This window comes from Chiloscyllium plagiosum, unplaced genomic scaffold, assembly GCF_037043375.1.
Source record: "Chiloscyllium plagiosum isolate Xiang-an unplaced genomic scaffold, Cpla_swu_hap1 HiC_scaffold_8, whole genome shotgun sequence".
Classification (NCBI taxonomy): domain Eukaryota; kingdom Metazoa; phylum Chordata; class Chondrichthyes; order Orectolobiformes; family Hemiscylliidae; genus Chiloscyllium; species Chiloscyllium plagiosum.
Window position 1 is genome coordinate 34,349,950 of NW_028270146.1, and position 25,703 is coordinate 34,375,652.

The 25,703-nt window shown below is 40.5% G+C and overlaps 1 protein-coding gene across 3 annotated transcripts in view; it reads right to left on the minus strand.

Annotated features, from left to right (window-relative positions):
* Positions 1–25,703, minus strand: part of slc24a4b (solute carrier family 24 member 4b) — a 306,750-nt gene that overhangs the window by 83,790 nt on the left and 197,257 nt on the right. For all 3 annotated transcript variants that reach the window (XM_043697208.2, XM_087989693.1, XM_087989694.1), the window contains exons 3-6: positions 19,576–19,652; positions 5,246–5,320; positions 4,427–4,511; positions 3,258–3,361 (exon numbers count right to left, since the gene is read on the minus strand). In XM_043697208.2, coding sequence (XP_043553143.1) covers positions 3,258–3,361; positions 4,427–4,511; positions 5,246–5,320; positions 19,576–19,652 — 341 coding nt within the window. The remainder of the gene's footprint in view (positions 1–3,257; positions 3,362–4,426; positions 4,512–5,245; positions 5,321–19,575; positions 19,653–25,703) is intronic.

Consider the following 25,703-nt stretch of genomic DNA (forward strand, 5'->3'; position numbering starts at 1 on the left):
CTTAAAGTGGTCCAAAGCTCTGCTGCCTAACTGGTACCAAGTTCTTTTCACTGATGTCATAGAGTCACAGAGACGTACGGCACAGAAACAGCCCCTTTGGTCCAAATCGTCCGTGCTGACCAGATATCCTAAATTATTCTAGTCCCATTTGCCAGCATTTGGCCCATATCCCTCTAAACCTCTCCTATTCATATACTGATCCAGATGTGTTTTAAATGTTGTAATTGTACCAGCCTCCAACACTTCCTCTGGCAGCTCATTCCATATATGCATCACTTTCTGCATGAAAAAGTTGTCCTTTAGGTCCCTTTTAAATTTTTCCCCTCTTACCCTAAACCTGTGCTCTTTAGTTCTGCTCTCCCTCACTCCCCCCACTCTCTCTCTTCTCCCCCCTGCCTTCTTCCCCCCCCCTCTCATTTCTCCCCCCTTTCTTCTCTTGCCCCTGCTCTCTCCCTCTCCTTCTCTCTCCCTCTCTCTCTTTTCCCTCTCTCTCTTCTGTGTTCGCTGACTAACATTTATTCCCATTTGAGCTGTGCCTCAATTTTAAAAATATTTATCTTTGTTTTAAAATCCCACTATATAATCTCACCCCTCTCTATCCCTCTAACCTTCACCAGCCTCACAACCCTGAGGCTCCTGATTTTAACTGTTTCATCCTTGGTGGTTATGTCAGATCCTATAAACACTGAAGTTCCTTTCCAAAAGGTCTCCTCCTCACTTTTCTCCAAAACGTTTACCTTGACAAGCAAGCTTTTGATCATTTGCCCCAATACCTCCTTAGATTCTCGGTGATATATATTGTTTAATATTGGCAATGAGAAGAGTGTTGGGATGTTTTGTTACTTTAATGGTGCCATATAAACACAGGTTCTTGTTTTTCTCGTAGCATAGCACACAAAGTATCTGATAATACGTTTCAGAAAGCACAGTTCTACAAAGATTGGCTACAGAAAAGAAAACAATTTTGGACGGAGTAACCGGAATGCAAAGTACTGGGCTAATGGTAAGATTCTTGGGAGTGCAGATGAGCAGAGAGATATTGGTGTCCGTGTCACACAGATCCCTGAAAGTTGCCACCCAGATTGACAGGGTTGTTAAGAAGACATACAGTGTTTTGTCCTTTATTAATAGAGGGATTGAGTTCCGGAACCAAGAGGTTATGCTGCAGCTGTACAAAGCTCTGGTGCGGCCACACTTGGAGTATTGTGTACAGTTCTGGTCACCGCATTATAAGAAGGATGCGGAAGCTTTGGAATGGGTGCAGAGGAGATTTACTAGGATGTTGCCTGGTATGGAAGGAATGTCTTACGAGGAAAGGCTGAGGGCCTTGAGTCTGTTCTCGTTAGAGAGAAGAAGGTTGAGAGGTGACTTAATAGAGACATACAAGATAATCAGAGGGTTAGATAGGGTGGACAGGGAGAGCCTTTTTCCAAGTATGGGAATGGAAAACACGAGGGGACACAACTTTAAAGTGAGGGGAGATAGGTATAAGACAGATGTCAGAGGTAGTTTCTTTACTCAGACAGTAGTAAGGGTATGGAATGCTTTGCCTGCAACAGTAGTAGATTCGCCAAGTTTAAGTGCATTTAAGTCGTCATTGGACAGGCATATGGACATACATGGAATAGTGTAGGTTAGATGGGCTTCAGATTAGTATGACAGGGTGGCGCAACATCGAGGGCCGAAGGGCCTGTACTGTGCTGTAATGTTCTATGTTCTATAATCCGAGGCAAAGGCTGCTAAATGGAAGAACAGCATCAATGCTTAAGGAGTATCGGCAACTCCTTCCTCACCATAATGAAACAAAGGAAGATGTTGGAAATTTGAAACAAAAGTGTTGGCAAAACTCAGCAGGTCTGGCAGCAGGAGTGGAGAGAGAAACAGTGTCAATATTTTGAGTCCAGTGACCCTTTGTCAGAATGGAAAGCAGTTGGGACAGGTTGGCATTTATGCTGATGACAGCGCTACTGGGGGGATAAGGAGTGAATCGAGTACTTGGGAACAGTGCCCAGAGAAGAAGAGAGAGTTGGAGAGAAAAACCGCCAGGCAAAGAGATTGCTGATGATCAGCCAAGAGGGTGATAATGGTGCCAACAAGAAGCGTAAATGGTTCAAACTGGGTTAGCCGTGCTGGGAGTAACACACACAAAATAGAACTTAACGGTGTGGGGGTAGGTAACAAATATGGAAGAGGGTAAACTCAATGTTGAGTCCTGAAGGCCATAAGGCACCTCTATAAAAGACGACTTGCTGTTCTCCCAGCTTGTGTTGAACCTCATTGGAGCATTGCAACAGGCCTAAGACTGTGATATTGGCCAGGGAACGCTGTGGTGTGTTGACGTGACAGGCACCTGGAAGCTTGGGGTCATTTTACAGACAACATGTAGGTGTTCCATGAATTGGTCACCCAGTTTGCATTTGGCTCCTCAGTGTAAAGGAGACCACATTGTAAGCAGCAAATACAAGAGACTAGGTTGAATGAAGTGCAGGTAAATCGCTGCTTCACTTGGAAGGTGTGTCCAAGAATAAAATCCCAACAATGTGGAAACAGGTCCTTTGGCCCAACAAGTCCACACTGACCCTCCAAAGAGAAACCCACCCAGACCCATTCCCCGACTCCTCTGCATTTACCCCAGACTAATGCACCTAACTTACACATCCCTGAATACTATGGGCAATTTAGCATGGCCAATTCACCTAACCTGCACATCTTTGGATTGTGGGAGGAAAACAGAGCACCTAGAGGAAACCCACACAGACACAGGGAGAATGTGCAAACTCCATACAGATGGTCACCCGAGGCAGGGATTGAACCTGGGTCTGTGGTGCTGTGAGACAACAATGCTAACCACTGAGCCACTATTTGTCTGTGACCTTGGATAGTGAGGAGGGAGTAAGTATACAGGCAAGTGATGCAAATGTGTCCTAATGGTGGATGAGCACTGGATTCTCTGGCATATACTAGAGATTTAACACATACACCTGCCTTCCACTACTTACATGAGATCCCTTGCATTAATCCCACCAGCGCTGGGGGGTTTAGCATTGGTGTGCACCAGCGCAATCAAGTGGGATTGTGGCCCATAGATTTTGAGAAATATCCATCATGAACAATAACCTCAAGATAACAAGGTTAAGAACAAAAATAAAAATTGCTATTCGTTGCAGATCACCCGCATCTGCATTTCTTTGTTTTATCTTAAGGTTTGTTTCATGTCCTTTGTTATTTTGAAAAGAAATATTGTTGTTAGAACTGACCTGCCCTCCAAATATTCCACAGACCCCAATGATACAGAGTATGTTAAATACTGCTGAACCAACAATGGTTCCAACACCGACATCTCCATGGGTAATAAAGACACCTGCAAAGAACATAAAAGGTTGTGTTATATTGGATTTGCTTCACTGATTTTCATTATGAGAAAAGTATGAACAATCACATCTCCTTTGGGATCTCCTTTGGATTTTGTAAAGTCAACAGTAGTCTTCTCTACTGGTCAAAGAGGCAGGGACCCCAATGTTAGTTCCACGAAGGAGACTTGACTAGAACCAAATTTTTAAAATGTGGTAGGCATTTAGGTTACAGTGAGTTATGTGATCTTTACTCAGAGTTATTTGAGAATGATTCAGAAATTGTTCACTGCTGAACCTTGCTATTAAAGAAAGCTTCAAGTTTTATAACAGCATTCAATTAACACTCTACTAACTATTAGGGCTCTCTATTTAGCTTTCACAAAGATTTCCTTATCTAGTTATGCAAATGCACATGACCAAATAAATATTTTAGCAACTTCATAATATGCATATTACTAATAGTAATAGATAAAATTTTTCTTGACTCAGAATGCATTCACTTGCACAGAATTAATATCAGGCCTGCATGTCTGGGAAACCTAGGAGTGAAGAGGAGAAATGTATTCACCCAGTGGCTCCCCATCACTGGTACAATTGCAGTAGGGGCAAAAGTAGACGGTCACTCACTGGATTTAACCTGTGCTCCCCACCTTTAAATCTAGCAAAGACAGTGCATTAAATTCAGTCAAAGTTCTAACAATGTACCAGACCTTCTGAAAAGTACTGGGAAATAAAGCATTAGGAAATATTGAAAATGTTCACCATGGCTTTCTCTCATGTCAAATATACAACTGGAGTTTGAACATGTTGGGGAAATTTTCAAAAGCTGCACCCATTCTACTGCTCAACTGGAATTATGAATCTAAATTTTCACCACGCCTCTTGTGAAGCTACAATGAAGCAGCAATGGGAGGAGCTGTGAGGAAATTCCATGCCCATTATATTTGCATAAAGTTTATCCTTGCAGTTTATTTTATAGATTAAAGCAATTTACTGGACTTTTTTATAAAACTGTTATGCGCTTTCAATGAAGTAAAGAGAATCAATGAACTGTGAATCATGTGTAACATTACCAATAACAGAAGCAAACAGTTCAGGTGCTGAGCTTCCAGCTGCCATGAACGTGGCACCAGCTACATCTTCACTCAAATGTAATCTCTGTGTAAAAAAAGATAAACCATTATAGGACATTGGATATGCTTCCAGTCAAAGACTGCCACTCCTCTGATATATAGAATTGGTTGAATATAGTTTTTCAATACGTCCCCTGTCATATATTTACTTCAGTAGTAAATACTTTGGTCATTTTCCAATGAATAATGTTCATTTCCAGCTGCACTCTAGATTCTCAATCACCTGCAGTCTGAGTACTTACTTCAGTTTCTCTGGATTATTGCTTATGTCATTCATAGTGAGTGATGCATCTTCTTTGCATATTTTTAATAGGAAGTCTGATTTTTTAGTGAACAGAGTTTGACATATTTTCTAAAGATAATTAGCAAAATTGAGACTGAGGAGTCCTTGAAATTGGACTTTACAGGTAAAACCTGGTGTGTCACATAGATTTTATACATCTCCTTTGCAGCACTACTTTTAGGACTACTGATGCAGTTGATATTTTTGCTTGGAAATGGCTTGGTATTCTATAAGTTCATACCATGCTTATGAAGATTGAAAGCGTGCAACAAAACTATGAGTTCAAGCAGCATTAGACATACCTGTTCAGATCTATGAAAATAAATATTATTTAGACTCACCCCATTTAAGTAAAACATGAAAACATACTTTAACTGAGTTCCCTTTAGTCAAATGCTTAATGTGTTATATGGATTTCAGGGATCATTTTTATTTCTAGTGCTATCAATAATGTAAGTAAGTGCATTTGAACGTACCTCACATATTTTTTCTAAGGCTGGAACAAAGAAATCGTCACAAACTATTGCCAGTGCATAAAACATATAGACAGCCTGTGAAAAGAAAAGAAGTGTCATCTTTTTTTCTCCAAATATTTTTTTCCTTGCTGAGATTCTCAGATTTACCACTCACTTCTCCCTGCTCCACCCCAAAAAATATTCCTTTAGCTATGGTTGGATAAAACTGGCTAACCATGTGAGTTTCACCATGCAAGACATCCACATTATCTAAATAAATGGGCAACAGGAATGGATTTCTTATGGACATTACTAAATTGATACCTTGCCCATCTTAAGACGAAGAATTATGTTATACACAAAAGTGCCAGCTGGATGATAGTTTTAAAAGTTGCCCATCCGTGTGCCAGTTACATCCAGTAAAAAGGATTAATGGGTCCATGTATAAATCGATAGTAGGTTCTATGTGGTTGCTATGTTACTGATAGAATTGATTGCCTGTTACAATTCAGAAAAACATTCTGTGAATGGTCCTGCCAAGGATGGCACAGGCAAACTCCTGGAATCCATTCTCTTTGGAAATTTGGATGTGCTCCTCAATGCTACCCTTCTCATTCATGTAATAATTTTTGTTGTCTTCCTCTGAAATTATGCATATCTCAGGGGAAAAAAAAATCCTTTATAGACCTGAAAGAAGGAGTATGTGTTAATTCACCTTGGACAGGGATTGAACTGAAGGGACCTGATTGTCTGGAAATGTTCACCATTTTTCAGCTGCAATTGAAGCAAAAATCATCATGACTGAAAACTGTGGGAGACGGGGATCATCCACTTGGAATTTTATGGCCCAGTTGCCTTTTGTTTGTTAATCACAACATTTCAGTTAATAGTGAATACATAAATATTTATTCCAATAATTACAGTTAAAGAGCATTACAAATCCTTATGCGACATTGCTAGATTGTAGGGCATTAAGGAGGAAGCTATGAACAGTTTTGCATTTATTTTTCAGACAACATTTGCAAAACAAAAATTCAAACCCACCAACTTCCAAACTCTCAATGGAACTGATTGCTGTCTCAGCTTGAGGTTCTAAGAGCAGCCTGATTTTTTTTAGAGCAACTGTCAGCATTTTATTCTTAATTACTGAAGGAAATGATCTGTGCTACTGTCTTTGATGATTGACAACCTTACCTTATTAAGGGTTACATAATAGGATACATAAAACTCAATTTATTCACATGGTTTTGCACCACATAAATTACTTTGGACCTTAGTTTACTTTATAGTCCAGGCATTTTGACAATATTGCTATGTAGAATTTATCCTGTTCTGCCAAAAAGATGCACATTTTAACTAAATACATTTCTTGACGGGAATACTGCAGCATGGTTTTCTCTGCAATCTGCTGTTAGTTGCTTTCCGAGTTTGCTGGTGGGTGCAATGTGCATTATGTTTACTCATATAGGTTAGGCAATGTGATCTCTTTGAATAATCTTAACAAAACTCTTTTTTAATGTCTTTATTTGTCACTGCTGCTAAAATTAAAATACACTGAATTGAAAGTTGACCTGTGAAATTCTCTACAGTAGAAGGCTGTGGAACCCAAGTCACTAAATATACTCAAGAAAAAGAGAGATTTTTTTTAGATTTTAAAGGCACAAAGGTGTCTGGGGAAAAAGTGGGAAAATGGCATTCAAATAGACGGGCATCCATGAGCACATTTGAAATAACTTTTCAGAGGATGGCATCCCATCACCAATCATCCTTAACTTACAAATGTATTGCCTTTGTTAATAGCACTGCCTCTCACTGGGTCAGCTTCAGGAGTCCAATATCGCTCATACTCACCCTTTTGTCAGCCTGGGATCCCTGACTGAATCAGATTAACATCCCAAATCAGGAAGCTCATATTCTATGAGATCCACCTGGCTGACGTTGTTATAATCACTACAATATTGCATGGTGGAGCAGGCTCGAAGGGCTGAATGGTCTACTCCTATTCATGGTTTCTATGTTGTCTCTACTTGGAAGATAGCAATATTTTAGTTCAATCGCAATTGAGCAGGATTACTGTGAGGTTGTGATTTGAAGTGTCCAGATGCCTTCACATTTGGAAATAACATTGTGAGGACACAAAACTCAACAGGACAATAAACTGGGTGTGGGAATCTCACTTGGCATGATTAACCCACACTCACTTCCCCCCACCCCACCTCCCAGTTCAAAAAGCACCCAAAATTGAGAGAACACCTTCTGTACGACTTAAAACCAACTGGGCAGTTGCTGACTCCGGTCAGGAAGAGTGTCAGCCCTCTGTAAGGTTTAAGCCATAGGGACAGCATATGAATGTGCCATCCCTCTTTAACTGTCAATTATCATGTAAATTGTCTGTTGCATTTTAGCCCGAGGCCATACCAGTAATCTTGTCTGATTTCAGCAGCTAAATCAGACTCAAAGCTGCTTAGTACTTGAATTAGAGAGGACCCGAGAATTGGCTTTTGAAGAGTGCTTGTGGTGTAGTGGTAGTGTTTCTACCTCTGAGCCAGGAGGCCTGGGTTCAAGCCTCATCCCCTCCAAAGGTGTATTGTACTGTCTCTGAACAGATTGTTTAAAAATACATCCAAGCAGGAAGAACACTTAATACTGGCATAAAAGTGTAGTCAGTGTCCTCCAAGGGCCAGGACAGGAGGTGAGAGGGATTCACTACCCAGACCGACATGCAAAGGCAGTTAGAATGGATAGTAATGATGGTCAGTACCAGCACTGAAGTCCAAAGAATCTGGATGTTGCAAGAAACTCAATGATCTTACCCAAGTGATCAAGATCAATGAAAGTAAAAGTAAATGTCCTATCCTTAGAAATGAGCCACTCGCCTTACATGCTGCTCAATCTACCTACCTCACAACTCCCTTCACAACAATCTCTTACCAACCATGAGCCATCCCTCACAATCACCGTTTCATCTCACCCTCTCTCACACACACAGCACAGCCGACAGCCATTATAACTTGTTCAGCCATGACAGCCACATAATGCAAACAGATTATGCCATGCTTACAGAAATTTGTGGTGCAGTGGTGGTGTCCTTACCTGTGAGGTAGAAGGTTCAAGTCCTACCTGCTCTGGTCATGCATCAAAGCATATTTTTGCAGATTGGTTAAAAATAACTGCACCACAATTTCATCAGAGCAAGCTGTAGGCTAAAAGTCTCTCTACATTGTACAGACATTGTGGTTTAGTCCAAATTTCTGAAAAAAAATCTTTTAGATCACTAACGTCACTTTTTCTGGCTCCGATGTGAGTCAGTTTAGGGAACAATTACAGTAAGACTTCTATTATCTTACCAGTCACGGGCTGATTTTCACTTCTGGGCTAATGCTTATTCTTGGATTATTATTATGAAAAATCTACTCCTCGCATGACATGTGTTTTGTTTTTTTATATCACTTCGTGGGATTTGGGCATCACTGGCTACACTAAGATTTGAGAAGGTGGTAATGAGCTGCTTTCTGAAAATATAACAGTTCATCTGGTACAGGTGTATCGAAAATGCTATCTAAATTGGAGGCGGGTCTGAGGCTTTTGACCCAGAAACAGAGAAAGAATGGCAATATAGCATGCCTCAGGGCCACAAGTGGTGCTGCTGCCATGCATCTTTGCTGTTCCTTTTCGGTTGCACAGATTACATATTTGGAAAGTTCTGTCTAAGCAGCCCAAGTGAATCTTGTATAAGGCATATGGTGCTGCCATTGAGTGTCAGTGGTGAAGGGACAGAATATTTTAATGAGGCAAATGATCAACTGGACTGCTTTGATTTGATTTATTATTGTCACACGTACTGAGATACAGTGAAAAGTATTATTTTGTGTGCTAAGCAGATAAATCATACCTTATATAAGTACACCATGGTAATAGAGCAGAATGTAGAATGTGGTGTTACAGCTTTAGAGAACGTGCAGTCAAAGATCAACTGTAATATATGAGAGGACCATGTGTCAGTCTGATAACAACAGGTAAGAAGTAAGAATCTGTTGTTATGTACTTTCAAACCTTTGTATGTTCTGGCCAATGGAAAGGGATGGAAAAGCGTATAGCCAGTATGAAACGGATGTTTGACTATCTTGGCTGCTTTCCAGAAGCAGTCGGAAGTGTAGATGGAGTCAATGGAAGGTGGGCTGGTTTTTGTGATGGACTCGGCTGCATTCACAACTCTGTAACTTTTTGCGGTCTTGGGCAGAGCCATACCAAGCTGTGATGCGTCTGGATAGGATGCTTCCTATGGTGCATCTCTAAAAATTGGTAAGAGACATTGTGGACATGCCGAATTCCTTTAGCCTTCTGTTGAAGTAGATGTGTTGGCGTGCTTTCCTAACTGTAGTGACTGTTGTTGAAGCTGACTGAGCCAGGCAAGTGGACATTGATGATACACCTGCACTATGCTTTATAGATAGCGAACAGGCTTGGCAAGTCAGGAGATTATTTATTTGCTACAGAATTTTAAGCCTCGGACCTGCTCTTGTCACCACAGTATTTATATAGTCAGTCTAGTTCAGTTTTCAGTCAACGTTGATAGTGAGGGAACTCAGCCATGGCACTGTCATTCAACATTCAGGGGAGATGATTTGATGCTCTCTTGTGGGAGGTGGTCATCATTTGGAATTTGTATCATGTAACATGCCACTTAGCCAAAGTTTAAACTTTGTCCAGGTCTACTGAAGTGTTGGAAGATGGTTGATTCTAGATCATTACTCTGAGGGACTCCTGCAGTGATGTCATGGGATTGAGATGACTGATCTTCAGCAACCGCAACTATCTTCCTTTGTGTTGAGTATGACTCTAACCAGTGGAGAACCTCCCTTCTGATTCCCATTCAATTTTGCGAGGGCTTCTTGATGTCATACTTAGTCAAATGCTGCCTTGATGTCATGGGCAATGCCTCTCGCCTTACCTCTGGTGCATGCAGTTTTCAATCAGAAACATTTTGCTTGGTATGTGCTTGCTGCTACTGAATACATATGAGATATTCAAATGATATAAGATCATTTCTAGCTAAGTAAGGAAGATGAATTTTTGTGTCTCAGCCTCAGGATATTCAAAAGCACCACATGCAGCCAACCAAGTATGCTTCTTAAAGTGTATTGTCTGTTTGTAATGTAGGAAACACTGCTGTCAATTTGCACAGCAAGGTCCCGCACACTGCTATCTGTGTTCATAAATAGATAATCTAATTTAGTGATGCTGTTTGAGTGCTAAACATTTACCAATATACTGGGAGAGTTTGCCTTTTCTACTTTGAAGATGTGGTCATACACTTCCAGTAGTGCAGCACACCCCCAGGTACTGCACTGCAGTTACCTCCTAGATTTTCTGAAACTTCTAGGGTGGTAGTTTGAACTTCCAACCTTCTGTCTTAGAGACAAGTGTGCTATTCACTGTGCTGAAGAAGAAATCTCTCACCCCTATCACTATATGCTTCAATCATATCCAAATCCCAGAGATGGAATAGTCTCCATCACCTCGTCTCAGAAGAGCAACTTATATTTTGCTCAAAAAACTATCACTAATGATGGGCAATTCTAAATTAAACCAATTTGTTGGCTGACTGATCGAGAAACTGCTAATGGACTGTTTTCATCAGTAGGTTTATTGCAGCTTTTTTGACAAGCCCCATCAATTCACTCTTGTGGTAAAGTATGTTAGAGAAATCACAGGTATAATAGAATGAGGTTTTGTCCTGTGCTTAGGGGATAAGTTGACAGAAAGCAGAATGAAAAGAATGATCAAATGTAAGTGGCAACTTGACACAGCTCTCAAAGATATCGTCAAACTAAAGGCTTGTGGAACGGAATAAATTATTTTTACTGGTTCCAATGGGAATCAAAACAAGGTGACTGAAGTGATATCTGCAGCCAGGGAAGTGAATCAGCACTGACTGAATGGGAATTCAAGGTCTGGAAGGGCAGCATCAAAACTGAATTTATAAATTCAAGCCTTAACAACCAAGCTTCAGGGCAATCACAGTCCTGAAATAGATATCCTTGAAAGTATCTCTGGAGGGAAGTTTAAGGAGAACAGCTATGTATCCTATAGAGAAGGCCATCTCCAAAGCATAAGCCCAAAAGGGTTCGGCAGAGTGGATTTTCTTGCTCTCTAGGAGCTACAGGCATTGTGCCAAAGGGTACAGGCAGGACTTGAGGAACTGACATTTTTTTCAAAGTGAATTCAAATCTCATGATGACAATTCAAGAATTTGAAAGCAGTTTAAAAATAAATCTGGAGATACAAATGACTGACAGTAAAAGTGGAAAGATTTTGTTAAACTTGAAAGGGTTCAGAAAAGATTTACAAGGAAGTTGCCAGGGTTGGAGGGTTTGAGCTGCAGGGAGAGGCTGAATAAGCTGGGGCTGTTTTCCAGGGAGCATCGGAGGCTGAGGGGTGACCTACAGAGGTATATAAAATCATGAGGAACATGGATAGAGTGAACAGCCAAAGTGTTTTCCCCAGGGTAGAGGAGTCCAAAACTAGAGGGCATAAGTTTAAGGTGAGAGGGAAAAGATTTAAAATGGAGTTAAGGGGCAACATTTCCGCACACAAGGTGGTGTGTGTATGGAATGAGCTACTAGAGGAAATAGTGGAGGCTGATACAATTACACATTTAAAAGGCATCTGGATGGGTATACAAATTGGGGTTTTAGAAGGATTTGGGCCAAATGCTGGCAAATAGGACTAGATTAATTTAATATATCTGGTCAGCATAGACAAGGTGGATCAAAGGGTCTGTTACTTTGCAGTACACCTCTATGACTATGTTGATGATGATAGAAAATCGGACGTTGTGACTCTAAGTGACCATGAAACTATGCTAATGCAAAGTTGAAGATAACTTGTTGGTAGTCCAAGAGACATTCATGTGAAATTGATAGAGGAGGCTTTAATCTTGGCCAGCACATAGCTTATTAATAAACACTACTATTGATATCTTCCCCTTTCAAACTCCATCTACAGATGTTGTTTTGTACATACAAACTCACATAACTCGCAATCACTACCCATGAACATGCACATAAGACAAGTTGAATTCATAATCACTACATTATTCTTTGTGAAATATCACTCGATATGCGGAATTACTGGCTCTCATGACTGGCAAGCTTGGAGGTGGGAAGGAGATTCAATTGGCTGGGATAGTGGGTCCTTCTCACCTTAATCTTTGTTTAGAATAGAACAGTCAGACTGGCAAAAGAAGCCATGAGGAAGAATTCAGAAAGTCTACCTTTGGGCAGTTTCCTAGAACAAGACATTGTAGATCCAACCAGGGATCAAACTATTTCACAAAATAATAATGGGGCATGAGGAAATGGCACAGGGATTCAATAAATACTTTGCATCAATCTTCACAGTTGAAGACACTCATCATATTCTGAAATTACTAAATAATCAAGGGGCAAAACAAAGAGGGGAAATAAACACAATAACTGTTAAGAAGTACAAGGGGAAACTAATGAGACTAAAGCCCAATAAGCTGCCTGGAGCTGAGAGTTAGTGGATGCCCTGGTAGTAAACTTGGAAAAATCCTACAAAATTGGAAAACTGCTATTCTAACACCTTTATTTGAAAAGGGAAGAAGTTGAAAAAGACATAACTATAAGCCAGTTAGTCAATTATCTGTTGTTGGTAAAATATGACAATCTATTATAAAGGGTGTACTAGCAGAACATTAATAAATGCATGATATGATCAAGCAGAATCATCATGGCTTCATGAAGTGGAAATAACGCCTGACAAATTTACTAGAATTCTTTGAGGAGATTAAGAGGCAGCAGTGAATGTAATATATTTGGATTTTCAGAAGGTGTTTGATAAGGTACAGGATAAGCCAGTGGACAAAATCTTGGCAAACAGAATATAACATGGGAAAATGTGAGGTAACACAGTTGGCAGAAAAAGGTAGAGGAGTTGAATATTATTAAAAATGAGGAAAGATTGCAGAGAGCTAGAGAATACAGGGATTTAATTAATTTATCCATGAATCACAAAAACTCAGCATCCAAATTCAGCAGATAGTAGGGAAGGCAAATGTAATACTGGCCTTCTTTTTAAAGGGAATGGAATATAAAACTATACAAGACACCAGTCAGACCATGGCTGGACCACTGTGAATAATTTTGGGCCCCTTATCTAAAGAACGAAATATAGACATTGGAAGAAGCCCTGAACAGGTTCATTAGGTTGATACCAGGTATGGTCAGACTATTTTATGAGGAGAGATTGAGTGTATTAGACTTGTACTCATTGAAAGTTAGAAGAATGAGGCATTATTGAAGCATAATAATTCTTTAGGGGAATTGGCAAAGTTGATGTAAAAAGGTTGTATCGCCTTGGGGGAGGGTCTAGGACCAAAGGGCATAATCTCAGAATAAGGGGACACACAAACTGAGATGAGGAATTTTTTCTCTCAGAGGGTAGTGACTCTGTGACTTTCTTTCTGGCAGAGGTCTGTTGCAATTAGGTCATTACATATATTCAAGCTGAGATAGAGGGATTTTTAATCAGTAAATAAATCATGGGTTGTGGGAAAAGTAAAGAAAGTGGAGTTGATTATCAGAGTAGCTATAATCTCACTGAACGGCAGAACAGACTCGATGGGTTGAATGGCCTACACCTGTGCAGTGTGCACAGTGGCTAAAACTGCATGGGCAGCTTCTTATCTCCAAAGGTGGTGGTGGAGTGAGGTGGCAGGGTTGAAGAAATGGAGCGGGGGTGGTGATGGGAGGAGTTAATAGACAATAGACAATAGATGCAGGAGTAGGCCATTCAGCCCTTCGAGCCTGCACCGCCATTCAATATAATCATGGCTGATCATTCCTAATCAGTATCCTGTTCCTGCCTTATCTCCATTACCCTTGATTCCACTATCTTTGAGAGCTCTATCCAACTCTTTCTTAAATGAATCCAGAGACTGGGCCTCCACTGCCCTCTGGGGCAGAGCATTCCACACAGCCACCACTCTCTGGGTGAAGATGTTTCTCCTGAGCTCTGTCCTAAATGGTCTACCCCGTATTTTTAAGCTGTGTCCTCTGGTTCGGCACTCACCCATCAGTGGAAAAATGTTTCCTGCTGCCAGAGTGTCCAATCCTTTCATAATCTTATATGTCTCAATCAGATCCCCTCTCAATCTTCGAAACTCAAGGGTATACAAGCCCAGTCGCTTCAGTCTTTCAGTGTAAGGTAATCCTGCCATTCCAGGAATTGACCTCGTGAACATACGCTGCACTCCCTCAATAGCCAGAATGTCTTTTCTCAAATTTGGAGACCAGAACTGCACACAGTACTCCAGGTGTGGTCTCACCAGGGCCCTGTACAGCTGCAGAAGCACCTCTTTGCTTCTATACTCAATCCCTCTTGTTATGAAGGCCAGCATGCTATTAGCCTTCTTCACTACCTGCTGTACCTGCATGCTTGCCTTCATTGACTGGTGTACAAGAACACCCAGATCTTTCTGTACTGCCCCTTTACATAAATTGATTCCATTGAGGTAGTAGTCTGCCTTCCTGTTCTTGCTACCAAAGTGGATAACCATACATTTATCCACATTAAACTGCATCTGCCATGCATCTGCCCACTCATCTAACTTGTCCAGGTCACCCTGTAATCTCCTAACATTCTCATCACTTTTCACCCTGCCACCCAGCTTTGTATCATCAGCAAATTTGCTAATGTTATTGCTGATATCATCTTCTATATCATTAACATATATTGTAAAAAGCTGTGGTCCCAGCACGGATCCCTGCGGTACCCCACTGGTCACTGCCTGCCATTCCGAAATGGAGCCGTTTATCACTACCCTTTGTTTCCTATTAGCCAACCAATTTTCAATCCAATCTAGTACTTTGCCCCCAATACCATGCACCCTAATTTTACTCACTAACCTCCTGTGTGGGACTTTATCAAAAGCTTTCTGAAAGTCCAGGTACACTACATCTACTGGATTTCCCTCATCCAACTTCATAGTTACATCCTCAAAAAATTGAAGAAGATTAGTCAAGCATGATTTCCCCTTTATAAATCCATGCTGACTCTGTCCTATCCTGTTACTACTATCCAGTAATTTCATCCTTTATAATAGACTCCAGCATCTTTCCCACCACTGAGGTCAGACTAACTGGTCTATAATTTCCTGCTTTCTCTCGCCCACCTTTCTTAAAAAGTGGTATAACATTAGCCACCCTCCAATCCTCAGGAACCAACCCCGAATCTATTGAACTCTGGAAAATAATCACCAACGCATCCACGATTTCCCGAGCCACCTCCTTCAGTACCCTGGGATGCAGACCATCAGGCCCTGGAGACTTATCAACCTTCAGACCTAACAGTCTCTCCAACACCAAATCCTGGCATATATAAATTCCCTTAAGTTCAGGTCCTTCAGCCACTGTTACCTCAGGGAGATTGCTTGTGTCTTCCCAAGTGAACACAGATCTGAAGTACCCATTCAATTCTTCTGCCATTTCTTTGTTCCCCGTAATATATTCCCCTGTTTCTGTCTTCAAGGGCCCAATTTTTGTCCTAACCATTTTTTTGCCTTGCACATACCTAAAAAAGCTTTTACTATCCTCCTTAATATTCTTGGCCAGTTTACCTTCGTACCTCATTTTTCCTCTGCGTATTTCCTTCTTAGTAATCCTCTGTTGCTCTTTAAAAGCTTCCCAGTCCTCAGTTTTCCCACTTATCTTAGCTATGATATACTTTTTCTCTTTTAACTTTATATGTTTCTTTACTTCCTTCGTCAGCCACGGCCGCCCATGCCTCCTCCTGGGATCTCTCTTCCTTTTAGGAAAAGAACTTATCCTGCAACTTCTGCATTATACACAGAAATATCCACCATTGTTCCTCCACGGTCATCCCTGCTAAGGTATTGCACCATTGAACTTTGGCCAGCTCCTCCCCCATAGCTCCATAATTCCCTTTATTTAACAGAAGTACTGTCACTTCCGACTGTACCCTCTCCCTCTCAAATTGCAGATTGAAGCTTATTGTATTATGGTCACTACTTCCCAATGGCTCCTTCACTTCGAGGTCTCTGACCAATTCTGACCATTGAACTGAATGCTTTTGACCAAAGGCAAGCTGAGAACCATCCCACTGTGCATGCAGCTAACTCCCTACACCTCTCTCCCTGCTAACCCATTCTGTGAACCCTCTCTCACTTTACTCCTCTGTGACCTAAGTCACTCTGTAATCTTGGATCTTGGACTTGGTCCTTCCTGCAGTAACTATAGGTCTCCACAGGTGGTGCTACTCAGCACAGGAACCATCGATCTCTGATTGGCTACCAGCTTTGTGTAGGTGAGACCTCCAACCTTTAGGTGTTTTGACCTAATGACACCAACCAAATCATTGAATTTTTGAGAAATAATTGATTGTATCCCAATCCCATTTGCTTCAATGTTGAAAGAGACAGGCCTGTGAAAGCTGGTAATGAAGGCTTCCATGCTATCAATCTGGCAGAAAGAGGGATTATCTTTGCAGACACTCCTATAAATTTATTTGGAAGCTGCCACACACAGATTGCAAATTGTCTATTATGGCACCACTGATACAGGAAATGGACTTCTCCAACTGACCAACTATATGTTTTACATGTTATACCCAGTGAGTAGAAATATTGCAACACTCTCACGAAGCATCCTATCATTAACAGCACTGTCTCTGAGATCTGGACCCCATGATCTCCAACCAAAGAACAGCATTTCCTGACTCTCTGGCCAAGAACATTTAATTCCCCATCCTTGACCTAGTGTTCCTTCTGCAAATTCATGTTCCATATAGTCCCTTCTGAGTCATCCTCATATGCTTCTCAGGCAGATATTTCTTGAGCACTATTTGGTGAGGGTGGAGTGAGTGTCAACATGTGCAATAAAGTGATGTCAGTGCAGGTAGCACAGGGGATCAGGATATCTTCTGTCTCTTCTAATTCATTAGTGAAATTCTGAGGTGGAGTAGGATCTAAGAATTCCAATACAAGTGTCACAAAAAATTCATTTGCAGGTAGAGTACATTATTAAGAAAGATGGTAGTTTGCTATCTTTTATTATGAAACCAATGAAAATAAGGAGTTAATACTTTAGTTATTCAGGGAGTTGGTGACACTATATCTCAAATTTTAGATAGCCCCAAATGATGAGTATCTAGACCCCTGACTGACATCTATGCAATTCTTGGCTATGTTCTCATGACTCCCTGAACAGGTTGCAATGGATCCACTTCCTGGACTGAAGAGCAGACCCCTCGACCATGACCACCTCGATCAGCCATCTGACCGTGTCTGGCCTTGACTTACTGTACCAGGACTCTCTGAATGAAGGGTGTCCTCCTGGATTTGACTGAGGACTACTCTCCTTAGACCTTTGAGACACATCCATTGGCTGCAGTCAATGCAATGTGTTTGCCATGTCTGCAGCTGGCACACGGTGCAGGTGTGAGTTTGATGTAGCATATTGCCGTGCAACAACTTATCCACTCTCTTTGACTGATGACAGTTGACAAGCTGCCTGGCTTTGTGGCTGTGATCAGCAACAAGGCAACACAGAGGTGTGTGACCCTTTAAGGTCTAGCAGAGGGATGAAAGTACAAAAAGGCAAGGCAAGACAGGGATGCAGTGAGCATCCAAGTAAGTGTTAAGTGAGCAAGCACTGAGAGAGCAAGCAAGGAGCCCTGAGATACAACCTGGTCCAATACGTGAGCAGGGGGGGCATGACCCTGTGCAAAAAGTATAGCAATGAAAGGTGCCAGTGCACTCCAAAGCACAGCTCTGAAATGCAGAACCTAATATAAGTGGATAGGAGTTGTGCCTTGATGATGTGGAAAGACTGTCCATGGAAAATGCCCTGAGATGGTTGGTGCTGGGTGTCAAAGATGGAGGCCCAAAGGAGCAAGTGGCAAGCGGGAGTTGCTAGGTACCTGCTCTGACTTTAACATAGTGGACTCTTGGTGCCCAGTGGGTGAGAGAATGGGAGCATGTATGTTAGTGTGATGACATTAAATATCAGTGATAATCAGTGATCGATATGCTTTATGATACTACAAAGAATCAAGACTCAATAGATGAATGTTGCAATTTTTCAGTCTTGATGTCAAGAAAGGTATCACTAATTACTCGCCATAGTCCACATTGTTCAGGAGCAGGGAAGATTCCACTTAAAATCTATTAGCTTCATAGGATGTATAATAAGAAAGAATACTATCCACAACAATTATAATGAAACTTCATGTTGAACACTTAGATTAATGTCATCACGCCATGGACAGTTATGGTTGCATTTAACACGTAAACCAGGCAGTCTTAGATACAAGGAGGATGAGTTAGGGGAATTTAAACACTAGAGTCCAGAATGAAATCTGAGCAGGATTTAGAGCTATAGAATCATAGAGATGAACAGCACATAAACAAACCCTTTGGTTCAACTCTTCCATGCTGACCAGATATCCTAAATTAATCTCGTCTCATTCACATTTCATTCACATATATAATTGCACAGAAGATAATGACAAATGATACTTTTGAAATATGCCACTGAATTAAGCTATTAAAACTAAATTATCCTTTCTCATTCCTGAGCTCTGTTACATTGTTTTACCATCTGACACAGTATAAAACTGTTTCCTCATCATTTCCTACTTACATGGTTGATAGAGATGATGTTCAACTAATTCACTATCTAATTTAAAGCAGGTTTTTGACGTATTATACTCTTCGGCAGATGATCAAGATCTTCTTGTAAAATACCACCTGTATGATGCAAAATCTATTATTATTTCAAATACAGCTTTAATTTATGTTTGTACATGTGTATGTAGGGAGGCCTCCATGTACAATCAATATCTAAGATTAGTTCTTTAATTTAGCAGTTCCTCTTCCTTCAATTACCTACAATAAATAACATGGTTAACTTTTTTTGAGTTCTTGCGATGCCCATTAGCTTGGTAACTGAAGCAGGCAAATTCTTTCATGAAAATAAGGTGGAATTCCTGTGTTACTCCCAGTAGTGACATGACTCCCTTTTGACAGTGAGAGTAGGAAAACTAATGGATGGGAAATCAATCACAGACAAAATAAATAGCAATTTTGATTTTAAGTCAATGTCAGGGAAAGAGTGAAATATTTTGGCTAAAGTAAAGGTGGAAGAAGAGATCCTGTTTCCTATGGGCATAATATTCCTTTTATTAATAGCTCCTTTACCTTTACCTGGGAGCAGTATAACTAGTTAGAAAACAGATTGACAATATACAATTGATATTCTATGGGTATAGGCCCCAAGTGAAAATCTTGTAGATGTAAGTATACTTACTCCTGCTATATGAAGTAATACTCCTCCTTGTTGTCTCTCCTTATTGGTAAAAAGATCACTTGGAAATTCGTGGATAGCTGTAATGGGAACAACACACATCAAAGGCTGTAAAGTATCCTCAGAAGTGCTCTTCAAGTTAATGGACAGCTTCGGGAGGTCGCATATACTGTAGCTGCTTTCAAAAACAGGACTAAAATATCAAAGGATGCTTTACTGAATAAACAATAGCAGAAAAACAAAAAGGAAAAGTCTCTTCAGAACAAATATCAGTAAATTTGAACAAATAGCCTTCATTGCGAATATGGTTATGTATTATCAGTGTGAATTGCGTCTTCACTCATTTAACTACATTTGGACCATCCTCATGTGTGTAAGCAAGACCATAATTGAAATCGTGAGTGCTTTAATAGAAGCTACACACTGCTTTTAGAAATGGTGAGAAAATATAGGGCTAGATTTGTTGCAACCTATTGTGGTGGAAAACCTGGTGTCTGGCCCCAATTATTCATAGGAAACACCATATACAGAGAAACCTCCAGTATCCGGCACTTGATTATCTGAATATTGGATTATCCAGCAAGATCATAAGGTCCTGATGCTTAGCTAAACTATGTTATCCAGCATTTGATTATTTGGAATTCGATTAACCGAATGAAAGACTCCCTGCCCATGTCCTTTGGATAATCGAGGTTCCTCTGTAAAAGGTTTCCCTGTGGTAAGCAAACTTCCTGCTATAAAGTTGAAAGTAGGAATGAGTACATTGGGGGATCTTGCCCCCTTACTGCAAATCATCAGTTAGGTTCATTATTAAGCTAATTGACACCAACCATTCCTGAGCCCATGGAATTTAATCAAGGCTCAAAGATTATGTGAGAGTCTTAGCTTTCCTGTGTCTTCCATTTGCTGTCCAGCAAATCTTATCATACTTGGCTGTAGCCTTCTCGGGGAATGGGGGAATATGGGATTTGGTGGGGGTGGGGGTAATGAGAGTCGGTGCAGCCTTAATCAAAGGCACTTATAATGCCCAACCGAGGGATGAGGCATCAGAGTGGCTGCTGAAGGTTACACTCCATCTCATTCCTACGACTCTATCCCACCCTCAGTCACCTGGGTCACTTAGCGATCCTAGACACATTACTAGCAACAGCTGCTATCTCCTCTTTGGCTGGCAGCTCTTGACATACAGGATTTCCTCCCTGGGTCCTCAGCCCAAGGAAGACCTAACATTGATGAATTAATTCCATTGGACCTCCTCTCAGATGTATTGCACTTGGCCTTCAACTGATGGAGAGAAGCAGAGTCAGTTCTATTCAATTCTGCCTGAGGCTTTACTTCAGATTAATCTGATCTGGTATATCTTTATTCCACTTGCTATCTTGCCTCCCATGTTAGATTAATTTCTTGCTGCTGTCCACTTCCTGAGTATTTCCTGACTGCTAATACAGCAGTTTCCACTCTGTTAGTTCTTCCATTGAACGTGGGCTTTGATAACTAGGATAGAATTGTTGATCATCACTAATTGCTCTACAGAAGTTGGTGGGGAGTTGCTTTCTTGAATCATTGCAGCCCTTGAAGTATAGGTACTCCCATAAAGATATTAGGAAGAGAGTTCTAAGATTTTGGCCTAGTAACAGTGAAAGAATGGCAGCATAGTCCTAAGACAAGAGGATGTGATGCATGGAAGGAAAATTATAGGTGGTGTCTCCATGTATCTTCAGAGTGATAAAGGTTTGGAAGGCTCTGTCAGTGGGGCCTTGGTGAGTTGCTGCAGTGTATTTTATAAATGGAAGATACCATGGTGTGTCGGTACTGGAGGAAGTGAATGGTTAAGTTGATGAAGAGGGAGACAATCAACCAGAATGCTTTGTCCTGGATGGTGATGAGCTTCATGAGTTTAACTTCAGTTGCACCCATCCAGGCAAGTGTAGAAGTGAAAATGACAATATTCTCAGAGTACCATCATTAGAAAGAGACGACCACTGGGTTGGGTTTAACCAGGAAGTCACTATGGCTCGCGGAGACTGAGAAGCTGAGATTTTCAAGGTGGCCTTACTCTATTCAGGATTTCACTAATGCTTTTGGTGTCACTCTGCAAGGCATATCAATCATTAAGATAATTGACCTTACCAACCTAGAAGTATTGTCCACATTCTTGACTGAGTCTTATAGACAGTGGATCAGGATGGGCAATAGATAGTGAATTCCACACTTTAGAATTCCCAGCCTCTAACCTACTCTTGTAGCTGCAAGTATGAACATGGCCAACTCAGTTTCTGGTCAACTGAAACTCCCTGGATGTTAGTTTTGCAGCATTCAGCCATGATAATGTGATTAACATTCTCTCTTTTTGGAAATTTGTGCTGCAAATATTACTTGCCACTTAATAAACTTAAACATGAATGCTATCTAAGTCTTGCTGCACATGGACATGGACTACTTAAGTATCTAAGAAATTGTGAATGGTATTGAAAACTATTATCATTAGAAAATATCCACAGTTCAGAAATTGTAATGGAAGGAAGTCATTGATAAAACAGTTGCGATGCTTTGGGCTAAAGCAATCACCTGACAAATTCCTGCTGGGACAGAGATGATTGGCCTCCATCAGCCATAACAATCTTCCTTTGTACTAAGTAGAACTCCAACAAGTGGAATGTTTTTCCCTCATTCCAACTGATTTCAATTTGCCAGGACCCCCTTGTTGTGAGTTTTGGTTCCATGTTGCTTTGATATCAAGGGCAGTTAGTCTTTCCTCACTTCTGGAGTTCAGCTCTTTTGTTGATGGTTGAACATCAGGAACTGGAATGAGGTTGGGAGCTACCATGAGCCCAATAACTGAGATGGTCTGGCAGAACCCAAACAAAGTGTCAGTGAATTGTGGCCATAAGGGCACAATTCTAAGTGTGAAAGAGTTCAAGGGTTTTTTTTCCCCAGAAGATAAAGTTGTTATTAGTCAAACTCTCTAATTCTCATCTATCTCAAGAAATAGAATGTCTATGCCTCAAACCCATTCATTGTTAAATAACAAGCCAAATTTTAACATTTCACATTTACAGTAATTGTTATAGGGTCAGGATCCTATTGTCCACTGATTTGAATGAAAGTCAATGCCAGTTAGAGTTCCTATCTGCTCAGAATTTGAATCTCTGCTTCAAGCAGTGGGTGGAGTTCTTGGGCTCATTTTGAGGAATCAAGTAATTCCTGACAGTAGGTTGTAGCAAAATTCCAGCCCTTCCAGCAGCAATAGTATCAGGAAGGACTGTTTTTTTACAGTATCACAGTCAATCTGCTGTGCCCTTACACAAGTCAAGATCAACAGTCATTTTCTGGGAAAGCTTCAGTCGAGGGCAAAGGATACAGTTCAATCCCTAACTCTGTAATATACCATTCTCTGTATCTATATTTATAATGGCAATTACTATGCCACAGGAATGCGGTAAGCTACCTATCAGGTAAAAGCAGTATTTAAATCTTTCTACCAATGATCCTTCAGCAGTTCTACTGGATAAAATGTGTAATTACAACATGACAAATTTATATTAGCAATCCTCATTAGAAATGTGTATTATGAGAAAAGGTGACAGAAATGTGCAGACACAATATTTTTACTATACTGAAGACATTCAATAGAACTTCTGGTGTAGACAAATGAACACTTTTTCCATCTAATTTTGCAAAACAGTTCATGCTTAATTAGGCTGCAAAATAAGGAAACAGGATATACCAATCTTTAGATATGAAAATTTACAAGCTGTCCCAAGTAACTAAGTTTATCTGTTACTAATAGATCAGCTTCAAAATGAGAATATTTATAATCAAAACATTTAAGGACAATCAAAATAAATATAAAAGGAGATTAGAGATGATCAAACAAGTTCTGAGTTGCTAAGCTTTGAGAAATATCTTTATAGATTAGATTCCCTATAGTTTGGAAACAGACCCTTTTGCCCAACAAGTCCACACCGCCCCTCTGAAGAGTAACCCACCCTGACCCAGTTCCCTCCCTATATTTATCCCTAATGCACCTAACACTATGGGCAATTTTGTATGGCCAATTCACCTGACCTGCACCAGGACGAAACCCATGCAGACACGGGGAGAACATGTAAACTCCACACAAACAGTTACCCAAGGCAGGAATCAAACCAAGGTCCCGGGCATTATGAGGCAGCAGTGCTAGCCACTAAACCACCATGCCACTGTATAAGAACAATATAAGAAGGAAAACAAATAAACATTGATTGCAAATCTAAGTGATGCAATTAATAGTCTGGAGGTTTGATTAATCTATGTTTGGGCGTCCAGGAAAATTTACAGACCGTCTTTGTAGAAGGCTGGGCAAAGTCAAGGAAAGAATGAATGCCATTGTCCAGGAAACAAATTCTTTTGATAGTCAAATGAACTTGCTAATTTCATGCTTTCTTCTTATGTCCTGATGTGAGTTACTGCAATTGTGCCCAAAAGCATATTGAGATGGTACATGTCGTCAGTTATTCCCTCAATTGCTCAAACGGTTTTAATATACGCAGACATAAGAAAGAAAGAACAGCATTGTTAAAGTTATACTGCAGGAGTCATAGCCCCATCTCGTGCATGAATTATCCCAGCAGAGTGCTTGGCCAGTCTATTCCAAGCCAATCTGAGTATACAGTCTGGTTGAAAACACATCAGAAAAGTCAGAACGTCCATTCCAAATAGTGCACCCATTACATTTTGGGAAGTGTAAAATGTTTTGGGCCATTATTCTTTCAATGTTTATTCCACAAAGAATGTTGAACCTCCTCTTCATGTGTAGTCTCAGATCAAGCCCCTCAGTCAGCACCTAGTATTGGCAAGTCTAATATAATATGGTCTGATCTAGTTGTTATCATGTGTAAGCGTTGTCACACTGACTGATCAAAATGGTGATCTCAGGTGACCTGATACAGTTCTCACTTTGCATGCACATTTTCCAGTAGAACCCACTGACTGGGGGCAACAACCTTGTTTCATTCTCCCTGTCGTAATTTACATATTTTCTAATCAACCTGTTCAGAGTGTCAGTGTGTTATGACACACCTCTGGAAAAGGTAAAACTTGAACACAGGCCTCCTGGTTCAAAAGTAGGACACTACCACTGCACCACAAGAGCCCTCCTGTCTAAATTTAGGTCTACCCCAGGGCAATTGTAACCCCCAACCACTGCTCTGATTGTCACCTCCCAATTAATCACGTGTTAGTAACTGTTTCAAACAACATCCGCAGCATTCAGGAAGTATTAAAAGAATGTCATTGTAATTGTGGATAACCTCTGAAATCGCTGAATATTTAAAGTTAAATAAGGAAAGTAAATGATACCCTCATGGTATTACATAAAATAGCGCCTTTGTTATTGAAGTCTATATTTATCCCTTTCTCTCCTGTTCCTGTTTTGAAGTCAAGGTTGAGATTAAAAAGTGGGTCAGCATCTTATCCAAATCTCTATTCTTCATGTATGAGTGACAGCAAGGAGTTTTACCAGTTACTCAAACCAAAAAGACCTCAAAGTTCAGCTCAATTCTAGCTTCAAATAACATTCACACATTTGAAATTTCTAAATATCTGATTGATCACTTGAAGGCCCCATTGCTATTGACTCAGTCCAGATCAGGAGTCCAACCAGAAACCTTCACAGTCTGCTTAGAGCAAGTTGCCACTGGGCACTGTGTTTAAATACTGAGCTTGTGGAAGGTTATTAAAATATAAATCAAAAATACTTTGGATAATTTCACTTTCAGATTTTTATACACACATTTGTACATTACTATATATCTTCAGTTTGGAATCATTGTGCTGTTAATTGTTTCGCAGAAAAACATTTTATCCAAACACTTCCATCTGTTTTGCCAGGATAGCCAAAACTATTGACTGGAAAGTGGAAAATTGTGAACATTGCCCCAAGCCTGTTCCTTAATTCAATCAACAGAAGCAGCATGTAAATACTGCAGCTAGAACAACAGGTATCTGTGTATTTTGCATCAAGTGACTCACCTAAAAAACCCTGACGTCTATTTAGCATCTGCATGGCACCATTCAGGAGTGTGACATGGAATATTCTCCACTTTCCTGGATGGATTCAACTCCAATAACATATAAGAAACTTAACACCA